This window comes from Leptodactylus fuscus, chromosome 2 (genome assembly GCF_031893055.1).
Source record: "Leptodactylus fuscus isolate aLepFus1 chromosome 2, aLepFus1.hap2, whole genome shotgun sequence".
Taxonomy (NCBI): Eukaryota; Metazoa; Chordata; class Amphibia; order Anura; family Leptodactylidae; genus Leptodactylus; species Leptodactylus fuscus.
The window spans coordinates 180,934,887-180,948,810 of NC_134266.1; the positions used below are offsets into that span (position 1 = coordinate 180,934,887).

Sequence of the window (13,924 nt, forward strand, 5' to 3'; positions counted from 1 at the left end):
TAAAACTGTTTTAATAAATCTTCCGCCATCTCTTTGAGAGGACCACCCCCTTATTCAGATTTTCATTTTCTGCATAAAAAGTCCAATACAGCTTGTTGAGACATTTATTATATCTCACTTTTTCAGGTTCTTTTGATTGGGAAATCCATCAATTTTTTACATCAGGTATGCCATGATCAAACTCCTACTGCTAAGATGATGGCAGTAACTGAAACAGTGGAGTCCCCCAAAGATGGTAAGTCAGAGTAGGTTCTCAGAAATTGTATTGTTCAGTTCACTAACTTTTCATACGTTTATTGAGTAGAGTTCACACTTTGCTGGTGCGATGTGGTAGATGCCACATTACCATGTAGAATGTGTAAACCCAGCCTAAATGCATAGTGTTACCATTAGGCTAATTAGCATGTGAATAAAACGGTCTCATTCAAAAACTACTGAGGGGATTTACATACAAAAAGTATGTGTGGAATAACCTTTGTAAAGGCTATGCACGTATGTATTTAGTTAAAAATAACTTTTCCCTATGATAGAGCCCCTTTAAAGGAAAAGTCATTTTTAACTAATCACATCCTTGCATAGCCTTTAGTTCCCAGCAGCACTCGTCTCTCCTATTATCTCCTATGTGTGTGTGCAAACAGGAAGCTGACTCTTCATCATCATTAGCAGCCTGTGCTGTATACAGCCATAGGAAACAATAGCAAAGAGGGTGCACAATGTATCATGCACCCATTCTAATTAGCATATGAATAAAAATAGACTTATTCAAAAACCGCCGAGGCAATTTACATACTAAACGTAGGTGTGGAATAGCCTTTCTAAAAGCTATGCAAGGATGTGGTTAGTAAACATGACTTTTCCTGATGATAGAGCCCCTTTAAGTCCCGACATACATCAGTTTCAGGTAGTAAAACTTGAATTCCATGATTCTGTTAACTAGAGTTTTTATATACATTAAAGGGGTTTCCCATGAACATAAACGTGTTTCAGTAGCTTTGCCTGCTATCTTTTTCTCATTTCCTATATTACTTATGAAACGGTCAAAGGCACCTTCCCCTAGCTTTCTGAGCAGGACACTGAAGTATCACAATACTTATTATGATTATTAGAAATCTAATGTAAATACTGAAAACATAGCATGCACATGCTTCTAGAGAAGGATTCAGTGTTATCTGTGTGTTTACATAGAGAGATAACAGACAGGGCTTTATCAGCAAACTGCAGTTACCTGTCCTGATTTTCCTCTCAGCTGCAGTGTACATGACAGAGCTCATCCCCCACCCAAAGAGCAGTGAGTGATGTCTTCTGTCCTGTCATATCACACAGGTTTGGTGTTATGGAAATGATGTTTAAACAATGGGAGGAATAAGATCACATAGCAGGAAAACAAAGCAGAATTGCTAAAGCAGTTTGTTTAGAAAAACTTTTCAATTTATATAAGCTACCAGTATAGATGGGATTTTTGAGATGGGACCACCCCTTTTAAAGTTTAACATTTTTGCAAGTATAAGTAAGTAAAAATCATGACTGGATTTCTGAAAAGTACCAGAACATAGAAGATCTCAGCATTAATGAGTAGAGAAAATCTTTTACAGTTATGCAAAATTTTTCATTATTTTGATTTGCAAAAATGTTTAACTTTTAATTGTTTACAAATTGAAATATGTTTGTGGAAAAACCCATTAAATATATATAAATACATTTTAGATTTATATATAAATTTGTACAATTGATATTTACAAAAGTCATGAATTATACGATCAGTTTATTTGTAGCAGCTGGACTCTGACAACTCTTTTCCAATTGTAAGTATTGTATTTACAAAAGGTTTTGTAGTAATTAATTTTAATGTATTTTACTTTAGCGGCAGACTTATTCACAGATTTGGAAAATGCATTCCAGACTAAAATTGATGCTGCGTATTTTGAAACTAGTAAATACCTGCTGGATGTCCTTAACAAGAACTACAATCTGCTTGAGCACTTACAGGCCATGAGACGCTATCTCCTGCTGGGACAGGGAGATTTTATACGACATTTGATGGATTTGCTAAAGTAAGTTATATGTATAAAAATTTGCATTGTAAAATTTTTCTCTACTCACATAGCAGTTATTTTTTTTTTCTACCTATTGACAAATCATGATATTTCAGTGTTGGATACAAAAGGGTCCATGACTAATGAAATGTATCGTTTTTTTTTTTTTTTTTGTGTGTGGATGAAGTCAGATATATTCCAGATAATTACCAAAAAGGAAAGTTAAAATACAGTGCAATGTGATTGCTTGATGATGTCATCTAATATTCATAACTCATTAATAGAACTGACCGTATATACTTGAATATAAGCCGACCCGAATATAAGCCGAGGCCCCTAATTTTACCACAAATCACTGGGAAAACTTATTGACTTGAGTGGAAGCCTGGGGGGGGGAAATCCTCCATTGCAGATAAAAAGTCTGGTCATGTGCATTACAGTTTAGTAACTCCATGTGCCTCATAGTAATAGCAGTTAACCCCATCATGTCACCATCAAGTCCCTCACATTAACCCCCTGATATGTGGCATACATGGAGGTAATAATTAGGTATCTTCATAATTAAGGTCCTTTTATTAGTACCCTCATGTGTCTCACATATTAGTAACCCTTATATGGGGCATACAGGGGTTAGTATGAGGGACATGATGAGGTTAACTGCTATTATTGTGAGGCACATGGAGTTACTGAAACTAAATTAATAACCCCAAATGCCTGACATTAATAGGAATTGTAATCCCAGTGTGTACCTTTGTGTTTTACTTTCACTTTGCTGTAGCTTCTTCTCCTCGATGCAGACACAGGAGCAGGGACCTGTCACCTCCCGGGCTTTCCTCTCTCTCCATGGAGCACAGAGACCTGCAAGGACCTGCATAAATTATACGAAGGGGAGGTCCTTTAGTGCTACAGTGCTAGAGAAGGGGGAGTGTCATATATCATTACAGAAGCATTAAAGGACCTCCCCCTTCGTTTAATTTATGCAGGTCCTTGCAGGTCTCCGTGCTCCATGGACCCTGACTTGAGGAAAGCTGAGGGGGGCTTTTTCAGCATAAAAACTGTGCTGAAAAAGTCGGCTTATACTCGAGTATATACGGTACTCTTAATTACTTAATTTGATCAATATCCAACAGACAAAGATTCTACTAAATAGTGCAGAAATAATTCATATTTGTCTTGTCGCATGTATTGATGGAGTCCTGTAGCTTAAAGGGATACAACAATATTCAAACATGTATAGAGAAAAAATGTGGTTATATAGTTAACAGGCCAATAAAACATCTTTTTTATGTGATATCTTATGATAAATAAGTAGAAGTGCAAGTTTTAATTTGTAAAATTATTTTTTTATAGCTTTAAATTACTTCCACAATTTGATATTTTGATCACTTCTTATTTTAATAGATGACTAAGTGTCTTTTTTTTTCATGCCAACATTTATTTATGCTGGTGATTTCAATTTTACGCATTGGTACCAACCAAAACAAGAAAACAGTCTGTTCTGTAGCAGTGAATTTTAAAGTGTTTTTCATCTCTCTGCTCGTGGGTTTTGTTTTTATTGCCTTCCTTCCAAAATCCATAATGTATTTTTACTTTTCCATTGAGAAACAGTACTGTGGAAAAAAAAAATGCTGCAAAGTAAGAGTCCTATCAAAAATAGAAGTGTTTGCATTTTATCAATTGAAAAACTAAGTTACTAAATGATTGAACAAACGAGAAATCTAAATCACATCAAACACCCTTTGCTTTCTAAACAGTATCAATTCTTTTAGGAACACTTGCACGCAGTTTTTGAAGGAAGTTGATAGGGACATTGTTCCAAGCATCTTGTAGAACTAATGACAGATCTATTGTAGATGTAAGCTTGCTCAAAATCCTTCTGTCTCTTCTTGTATTCCTAGACAGACTATGTTCAGATCAGGGCTCTGTGGGGGATCATATCATCTCTTCCAGGATTCTTTGCTCTTCTTTATGCTGAAGATAGTTCTTAATGACATTGGCTGTATGTTTGGAGTTGTTGTTCTTGGGGTCCCAAACATGCAATGAATCTCCACCATGTTTCACTGTTGTCTGCAGACACTCATTATTGTACCATTCTTCAGCTCTCCACCTGCTGACATTTTTCTGCACCATAGGTAGTGTATTTTTGCCCATAGTTGAGTTGCTTAGACTTGTTTCCACATTGAAAGGTTTTACTGCAATTTTTCCATGAAGACGAGTTTTGGTTAGACTTCTCTGAACAGTAAATAGGTGTACGTGAGCCTCAGTGGTTTGTGCCAGATCAGAGTTGAGGGTACTGCTGGACATTGTCCATTTTCAAAAGGAAGTAAGCATGATATGTCTTTCATATGCTGTACTAAGTTTCCTTGGCTTACCACTGCATGTACCTCAGCATTGGCCATTTCTTGGTTCTTTTTCTACAGAAGGTAGTTTGTATTATCAAGAAGATGTTTGGCTCCAAATTTCTTCGGCAACAAGTCCAGGGACCCAAAAACACAGACAACAACATTAGCTATCTTTAGTGAAAAGGAGAGCAAGTAGTAGTGAAAGTGATGGTATGTCTTCCACAAAGCCCTGATCTCAACATCAAATCTGGGATTACATGAAAGACGAGAAGGATTTAAGCAAGCCTACATTTGCGGAAGATCTGTAGATCTGCTAATCTCCTTCAAAATCTATGAGAAAGTGTGACATCAAAACAGCATCAATTCTTCTAGGAAGAGGGTGCTTGCACAAAATGTGAATTTGATTTAGCTTTCTCTTTTAAATAACTTTTTAGAAAGCATTATTACTTTGCAGCATTTTTCCCCATGCCTGCCTAAAACCTTTGCACTATACTTTAACTGTATGAGGACTTGCTTTTTGCAGGACAGATTTTTTTTTCCAGTGGCGTTATTTTCTTGTTTCATAAATGGTAAAAAAAAATAAAGGGGGAAAAACTTCATAAAATCCTAATGTCGCAGTTTTTTGCGGAAATGCTGACTTTCTCACCTTGTTGTTTAGCTCTAAGTTGGAACATATTTATTTATTTTCCTCTAGACCAGAGCTTGTTCATCCAGCAACAACATTGTACCAACACAATCTTACAGGGATACTTGAAACTGCAGTGAGAGCAACCAATGCTCAGTTTGACAATCCCGAGATTCTCAAACGCTTGGACGTCAGGCTTCTAGAGGTAATGTATACTTTTAAAATGCAACATGAATTATGAAGTGCAAATATTTCCCACCTGTATAACGTATCCCCCATTACGAAAATTCTCCTGAAGTTTGCCAGTTTTAGTTTTTGTTGTGCTGTAAAGCATTTTTTTGCTTCCATAATTCAATTTTACCTCATCTGAGAAAACTAGATGACATTTGACATCGGATCTCTGAACAGAGATTGTAAACCAAATTCCTTGATTCCAGAATGGCTAGTCAGGTTATGTACACCCTTCTATGACAGACACTTCAGTGCAGCTTCACTATGCAAATAGTTACAGCTAATTTCTTTTTCAAGACTATAGGTAGGTTATGCGACAACTTGTGATAGCTGGTCGTCGCCCAAAAAAACTTGGCCAGAAAGATATGACGATCCTTGTTGATTTCTTGATTTTTGGGGGGCACATGTGCTTTATGCTCTATTTGATATAAATGGGCATAATTTCAGGCATAAATGGCGACTGTCTTATTTTCAAACCGACAACAGCAATATTTCTATTAAAACATAAATCTTCCTTCGGTAAAGCAACCTATTTGTTCAGTTTATAATGTACATTATGCATAGAAGGGTGTCATTGAATTTCAAAGCTAAATTTGTACAAATATCAGTGATACGGCACCACCATGGTGGATTGATTTGTTCTAAACTTGCAGCAAGGTAAGTATTTATTAAACTAACAGAAATAGGATGTTTTTTGGTGTATAATTGGCTGTGTGTCATGCAGAATACCCATGTATTATATGTAATTTTCTTGTATTTTACTCTGTGAAAATGCACTAGACCAATACCTAGGCAATTGCATACAAATGCCTGCATCCTAAAACATTTATAGTGTTTAATTCAGTAGTACCTCCCTTGCCAATATAAAGTAATAAACAAACATCCTTAGAGCTGGCAACTAAAGTGCTGCTAGACAGAGCACATAATAACCTCAATTTTCTTTTGATGATTCAAATGGGGCCATTTACGAGAAATAAGAAGACATTATTTATTGCATTCATCCACACTGTAAAAATCAAAATAAGAATCAAGGTCTCCTCTTTAAAATAAAACTCTCTTGTTATTGAGAGTGCCTGCAAGCTAATAACTCAGACGCGCCTTTAACAAAAAGGAGACTGAAATATGTCATAAGACCAATCAGTTTCCCCCCTGTGCTTATAGTGCATATTGTTTATACTATGTCTTTTGTCAGACATATTTTTTTTTGTTTGTAATTTTCCTCCCTACTATCTAATTGGCCACTCCAGTTCATCGCTTTTTGAGCAAATTTTTTATTTTTTTAAATTCTGTTTTGGTGGAATTAATAGCAGAAAATGTGCTTTGTGTTATACAAAAACAGCACTTTACAAAAGCTCTGCTTTTTGAATATTTTTGCCATCTAGCATTTTAATAATTTCATGTGTAACTTGATGGCAGGAATTGATTCGCAGTGAATGATAGCACAAATCTGAAACACAGAAGCTTTTCACTTTCATAATTAATAATGTTTGATGCATTTGTGCTCTGCATAGATCTTGAACATTTATAGCTCGCTTTTATTTCAGAATTTTTATCATTTTTGTATCTCCTACTTGTAATGTCTTTCTAATAAATTTTTAGGCGCTATGGGTTTATTTTAATAAGTTAATAATTTGAAGCAAGCCGACAATAAGCAACTTGTTGAAAGTTTGTTTTGGAGTACATGTCATTTGTTGGTTAAAGGGATTCTATCATTAGAATCCCTTTTTTCGCTAAACCCACGTCAGAATAGCCTTAGGAAAGGCTATTCTTCTCCATGCTGCCGTTCGGTATATATTCCCAGTTTTTCATTATGGTAATGAGTTTTCTCACAGCACTGGGGGTGGTCCCCAACGCTCAAAGAGTGAAAACTCTTCAGCGCTGCCTTCTACTTGTTCTCCACCTCTGCCACTTGACCGAACGGGAGAGGCCATAGGAAAATGGTCGATGGACATGCGCAGTTGGCCATTTTCCTGTGGCTGAACAGGAGAGAAGAGGCAGTGGCCGAGAACAAGAAGAAAGCGGCGTTAGGGAGTTTTCTCACAAAACTCATTACCATAATGAAGAAACTGGGGATACATACCAAACGGCAGCATGGAGAAGACATCTAAAGGAAGGAGAAGAATAGTCTTTCTCAAGGCTATTCTGATGTGGATTTAGCTAAAAACGGGATTTTAATGATAGGATCTCTTTAAAGGCCTCAATGCACAAGAAAGAAGGTGACTGATCCCACAGGTTTTAGCGGAACTGGTTAAAGGCCCATATATGCAAGAGAAAAGTCTAGAGTTTGTCTGGGGCAGGAGGGGCATGCATGATAAATCTTTATGCCTGATTTTGGCATGACCTGTTGTAGTCTATTTTTGTACGGTTCAGGGGTAAGTAGCTTACTTTTTTTTTTTTTTTTTTTTTTTTTTTACTCTTGGTAGGGGAGAACAGCAAATCTACCATTGTTTTACATATTTTTTTTCATCCCTGTAACCAAGTTTGTAACACAGATCTTATGTTTCATTCATGTTAGGTTTCACCTGGAGATACTGGATGGGATGTATTTAGTTTAGATTATCATGTGGATGGACCAATTGCCACAGTAAGTTTAAAAAATAAAAAAATAAACTCTATTCTGTCCCAAATAAACAGCTCTCTCTGCTTACAGATGCTGCATTGTAGTGTGTACATGAATAGTAATGGTTGCAGTACACTTATGAGATTGTAGCAAGGAATGAGATAAGTTATCACAAGTGCATTAGAGAAACACGTCAATAAGGGAGCATTTTCACTTGTGCCCATGTCCGCGCTGTGCCATTCCTCCGGGTTTCTGTCCTCAGTCCTGGCGAAAACTGGACAGGCAACGGCTACCTGGCAATCAGCTTTAAAACCCATTAATTTGAATGAGTTTTAAAAGCAAACCACCGGTGTCCGACTGACTGTTTTATTGTGAAGTTATATGCTCCTCACTGAAGCACTGACATCTCTGCTCCTTTGTTTCACATAGTGGTTCGTATATAAGCAGAAGTAACAATGCATGTTTATTGGAGTGAGACTGAGTCTTTAGTAGACCAGCTTTGTGAGTGTGAGAACACCATAAAAACAAAACCCATAAGAAAATGGCACAATTGCGTGTTTTCTAATTCCACCCCATTATGAATTTTTTTTCTCAAGCTTCCCAGTTCATTGCACAGATTAGTATATGGTGCCATTATAAAGTAAAATTTGTCCCATGAAAAATAAGCCTTCTTACAGCTCTGTGAATGGAAAAATAGGCAGGAAGAACAAAGTAAAAGAAACACACAAAATTCAGCAGGTTGGGGTTAAACAGGTCTTATTTCCTTGACCTGTCTGCCTTGGTAAACGTTCGTTGTCCCTAAGCAATGCTAGCTGGAGCAACTTTTCTGCAACTTTTCAAACTGTATTTGAGCCGTTTCTCTTATTCTACCTGAAAATTTGTGTACGAAGTGAAGGGATTGAGAGTTGTATAATCTCCTTTTCTTGCAGAAACCAATTGAAGTTTAAGATTAGAGATTTCAACATGTCTCTCTCATTGCATGTCATCTCTTATGTATCTAAGATATGTCTTAAATGGGTCATTTGGTGGCGCATCTTATGTCATGCCTGACTTGTGACTGGTGCCCTTTAAGTGTCATAAAGGGAGGAAATTAGAGCCAGTTTTAGAATATAAAATATTTCACAATTTTTAGTGAAGTTTGATAATCCCAATACATGATATGATAGGAATAGCAAAAATGCTTTAATAGTCCAGATTAGTAAATTCACAATATTATCCTGAATGTTTACACAAGGCATTGTATGCAAAGGATGTTCTTTCTTTGGCTCAATTCCTTTTCTATGTACAATAATCTGGAACTTCTCATTAAAGCCATCACTTGGCATCTGCAGGTCCTCCAGTAAGTCTCACTATTTCTAAATGTGTAATATGCAGATAAATGCCTTTTATTGAAACCGTTTCTTATATATTTAATAATTCATTTGTTCCCTTTCAGATTTAAGCATGTCCTTAATGAAATAGTTCATTCATTGTGTTCCATTATTCATAGACTATCAACTAATTTGACATAATTTGCAAGGCACCGTAAAATGCATTTAAGTACTATCATATTTGTACTATTTAAAATAAAATATGATGAAGGATTCATTAGATTTGATTAGAAAATAGCTGGTTTATTGTTCAAAAGCGTTTTATCACATAAAATCTGTATTTTACTTAATGAACGCATTATATCACTTTGTTCAAGGAGCAAGTGGTATCTTTTTACTTAAGAGTGTTTGTACTGAGGTCTGATCTAATTTGTATGTACATTTAAGGAGTGTCTGCTACATTTTTATGGTGAATTAAATTGCTTGTGTATATTATACATTTCTGACTGTATCCGCAAGATACATATATGTTTCTTTATGTTAGCCTCTGTGTATCGTCCTGGTGAGACTTCCAAAAAATTCTTGGAGAGTAGAAATACAATCCTTTCTGAATGTGATCTTTTAAATCTGTCTGACTCCGGTCAGTTTTAGCCAGTTTATGTCTCGAGCAGCAGACCCAGATGACCATTACTTGCCCAATTTCTAGAACCTCCAGAAATTCTGTGTTATTTCCTAAGAAGTTCCCTACAGTTAGGTCATTTTTATAAAATTGGTAGAGACCATTTGCCAGTGATAAGGCAGATTCTTTTGATGGGTCTCTACACCATATAATCTCTCCTCGCTCTTGTCCCAATCTTCTAAGTGAATTTAGAGGAAGGGTATTATGCTCTAATTGAAACCATCTTGGGCAGATGGGTGGCATGCATGACTAAAATAGCCATAGCCCCATATGCACTTTGCAGCATTGGTGACCATTTGGTTGCCATCCGGAGCACTGCAAAATGTGGTTGATAAAACATATACAAACATTATGTTTCTAGTTGTAATCTTCTTTTTTGGTAACGTAGATTTGCTTTTCCATATATAAAAATATGTGATTGAATATTGGTTTTTGGTGGTGCACTTCAAGTAATTCCCTCTACCTTTCTATATAAATCCAGGTATTTACCAGAGAGTGTATGAGTCATTATCTCAGAGTGTTCAACTTTCTATGGCGTGCAAAGAGGATGGAATACATCCTTACAGACATTTGGAAAGGGCATATGTGCAATGCAAAATTACTGAAAAGTATGCCAGGTATGTTACAGAAGCCTTGCATGTAAAAAATGTCATATTTGCTGGAGAAACATTTGTTTTTCTTTATATTTATTGTGAAATAGAAATAAAATCCGGACATTGAACTTACCACTCTGCAAAACAAAGTGTGCATTTTGTGCTGGTCATGTGGTAAACACAGCTTACCACAATTTTTTTGATCCGGCTTTTGTTGGTCAGGTTTTGTCATGTATTTTTATTTTTTTTCTCTCAGTAATTTAGTAAAAGACAATCTTGAAAGTGGGGTCTCCACCTACCATTATTATTATTTTTTCATTATCATTTTTTTATTTATATACCACCATTAATTCCATGGTGCTTTACATTTGAAGGTTTACACACAGTACACAAAATATACAAACAGATATGATACAATGACCGACTGGTACAGGAAGAGGGATTGAGACAGAAGGTGCTGGGGGAGACTGTTCATATGGTGATGTGGTGACAGTAGTGTTATTGGGGGTTCTAGGCCTTCCTGAATAGGTGAATCTTCAGGGCCTTCTTGAAGCTTATGATTGTGGGGGTCAGTCTTATGTTTTGTCTCTAGTTCCAGAGTATGGGGGATGCACGGGAGAAATCTTGGAGGCGGTTGTGTGGGGAGCGGAGCTTTAATTCTATTCACTTGGCAATAGATAGCCAATGAAGGGATTGGCAGAGGGGAACCGCCGATGAAGAACGGGGGGTGAGGTGAATTAAGCGAGGAGCACAGTTTAAGGTGGACTGGAGGGAAGCGAGGGTGTTAGCTGGGAGTCCATTTACAGCATATCCTATAGATACACTACAGATATCAGATTAGGAAAATGCCTTTATATTCGCTGAAGCATGTTCGGTTCTACCTATAATAACTAACATCACTATATAGAAAAATATTAGCGCCTGAACTTTTCAGCTTTGTGCTTTCATGGTTGATCTATATTGCATAGTTTTTCAACTCTACACTTTTACATATACAACACAAACCTTAATTTCAATTTAACTGTAACTCCTGATAATTAGAGATGAGCGAGTACTGTTCAGATCAGCCGATCCGAACAGCACGCTCGCATAGAAATGAATGGATGTAGCCGGCACGCGGCTGGCCGCCGTCAAAGCGAAAGTACCTGGTGCATCCATTCATTTCTATGGAGCGTGCTATTTGGATCGGCTGATCCGAACAGTACTCGCTCATCTCTACTGATAATACATTATTGGGGAGATTTCTGAAGACTGGTGCTTTTAATGGCAGTCTGCATATCTCCTGCACTGTTCACTTCCCGGTTTTCTCTGTAAATTGGTGGGCGGGGTTTCACTTGCTCTGCTAGCTCTCTTCATAGCAGTACATATTTGTAGTCAGTAATGAAGGATGGTTGTAAATAAATTAGCACAGTATCACTGGAAGATGCACAATATGATGCTGATGTAGCAGGGTTTAATAGGTGATTAGAATCCCAAATTTACATGCTACAGGGCCAAGAGTCAGCTTGCAATAAACTCAGTTTTAGGTCTGTGTTACATACAGAGGTAACAGACTCCCTGTCTCAGCCCTTATCTGCAAAATTCAATACGCCGACCTGATAACTGGAAGAGGGAGATAAACAACTCAGAAATGTAAGCTCATCTGAGCACTCAGCTCCCCCTCCCTCCTGAGAGCAGAGAGCTACTTGTCCTGGGAAGAGCGATAAGATCATCCCCAGGTCCATGGTTATGGAAACGCAATGTAAACAAAGAAGTAAATAATCTCAGCAGCCAAACAAAGCAGTTTTTCTGTAGTAATGTATTAAAGGAATTCTACCATTAAAACCTCTTTTTTTGTGGATAAGACGTCGGAATAGCCTTTAGAAAGGCTATTCGTCTCTTACCTTTTAGATGTGATCTCCGTCACGCCGTTCCTTATAAATACCGGTTTTTACCGGTACTTCTGCTTGAGAACATGATCCTGCTATGCCTCTATCTTCTGCTGGATCCTCCCCTTCTCTGTCGTCTTCCTCCTGCGTCACCTCCGACGCCTGCGCAGTTTACTCTGCCAGTGAGACACTAGTACAGCCGACTGCGCATGGCGGCCGGCGGCCATTTTTGGGAGGCCGCTCTTGCTCTTGTAGTTCAATGCAGGAGCGGCCTCCCAAAAATGGCCGCCGGCCGGCATTCGCACTCGGCTCTGCTAGTGTCTCACTGGCAGAGCCGACTGCGCAGGTGTCGACGGTGACGCAGGAGGAAGACGACAGAGAAGGGGAGGATCCAGCCGAAGATAGAGGCGTCGCAGGATCGTGTTCTCGAGCTGCAGTGGGGACGCCCCCATCGCATTTTCAGCGCTGGGGTCCACCCCCATTGGTGCGAGACAACTAATTTGCTTACTGGTAAAAACCGATATTTCTAAGGAACGGCACGACAGAGATCACATCTAAAGGTAAGAGACGAATAGCCTTTCTGAAGGCTATTCTGACGTCTTATCCACAAAAAATGAGGTTTTAATGGTAGAATCCCTTTAAGGAAAAGTCTTAAATCCACATAAGCTAGTAGTATAGATAGGATCCTTGAGATGGGACAACCCATTTAACATATCCGGAGAAAAGCTAATATCTCAGCAATGGAGGCACTGATCAGGAAGCAGAAAAAAGTTTTATTCCTGTAAACCTTGGCTAGCTCAATAGAGACTGTTCTTGTGAGAGACTCCTTTATAAGGGGGACCTGTTTTTTCACCTGACCTATCTATTACAGTAAATATTCCACTTGATATCACAGATCTAAAGTAATTTTTTTTTTTACAACTTTGCATTGTGCCAGTCCTGCTTTATTTGGAAGTGTATGAATGAATTGACAACTCCTACTATTTCTCATATCAGTGGAGCCTGTCAGTAGCAGGCTGAATAGAGACGCACTCTAATGGCAAGGCAAACGGTACCACCCAGATGTCAATTATTACAGAGCGAGGAGGTACACTCACCGGCCACTTTATTAGGTACACCATGCTAGTAACGGGTTGGACCCCCTTTTGCCTTCAGAACTGCCTCAATTCTTCGTGGCATAGATTCAACAAGGTGCTGGAAGCATTCCTCAGAGATTTTGGTCCATATTGACATGATGGCATCACACAGTTGCCGCAGATTTGTCGGCTGCACATCCATGATGCGAATCTCCCGTTCCACCACATCCCAAAGATGCTCTATTGGATTGAGATCTGGTGACTGTGGAGGCCATTGGAGTACAGTGAACTCATTGTCATGTTCAAGAAACCAGTCTGAGATGATTCCAGCTTTATGACATGGCATTGCATTATCCTGCTGAAAGTAGCCATCAGATGTTGGGTACATTGTGATCATAAAGGGATGGACATGGTCAGCAACAATACTCAGGTAGGCTTTGGCGTTGCAACGATGCTCAATTGGTACCAAGGGGCCCAAAGAGTGCCAAGAAAATATTCCCCACACCATGACACCACCATCACCAGCCTGAACCGTTGATACAAGGCAGGATGGATCCATGCTTTCATGTTGTTGACGCCAAATTCTGACCCTACCATCCGAATGTCG

The 13,924-nt window shown here is 38.2% G+C and overlaps 1 protein-coding gene across 2 annotated transcripts in view; it reads left to right on the top strand.

The window, feature by feature from the left end:
* TUBGCP3 (tubulin gamma complex component 3) overlaps window positions 1-13,924 on the top strand; it is a 59,269-nt gene that overhangs the window by 35,121 nt on the left and 10,224 nt on the right. For both annotated transcript variants that reach the window (XM_075265235.1, XM_075265237.1), the window contains exons 13-17: window positions 127-235; window positions 1,862-2,051; window positions 5,070-5,205; window positions 7,747-7,815; window positions 10,262-10,397. In XM_075265235.1, the coding sequence (XP_075121336.1) occupies window positions 127-235; window positions 1,862-2,051; window positions 5,070-5,205; window positions 7,747-7,815; window positions 10,262-10,397 (640 nt within the window). The remainder of the gene's footprint in view (window positions 1-126; window positions 236-1,861; window positions 2,052-5,069; window positions 5,206-7,746; window positions 7,816-10,261; window positions 10,398-13,924) is intronic.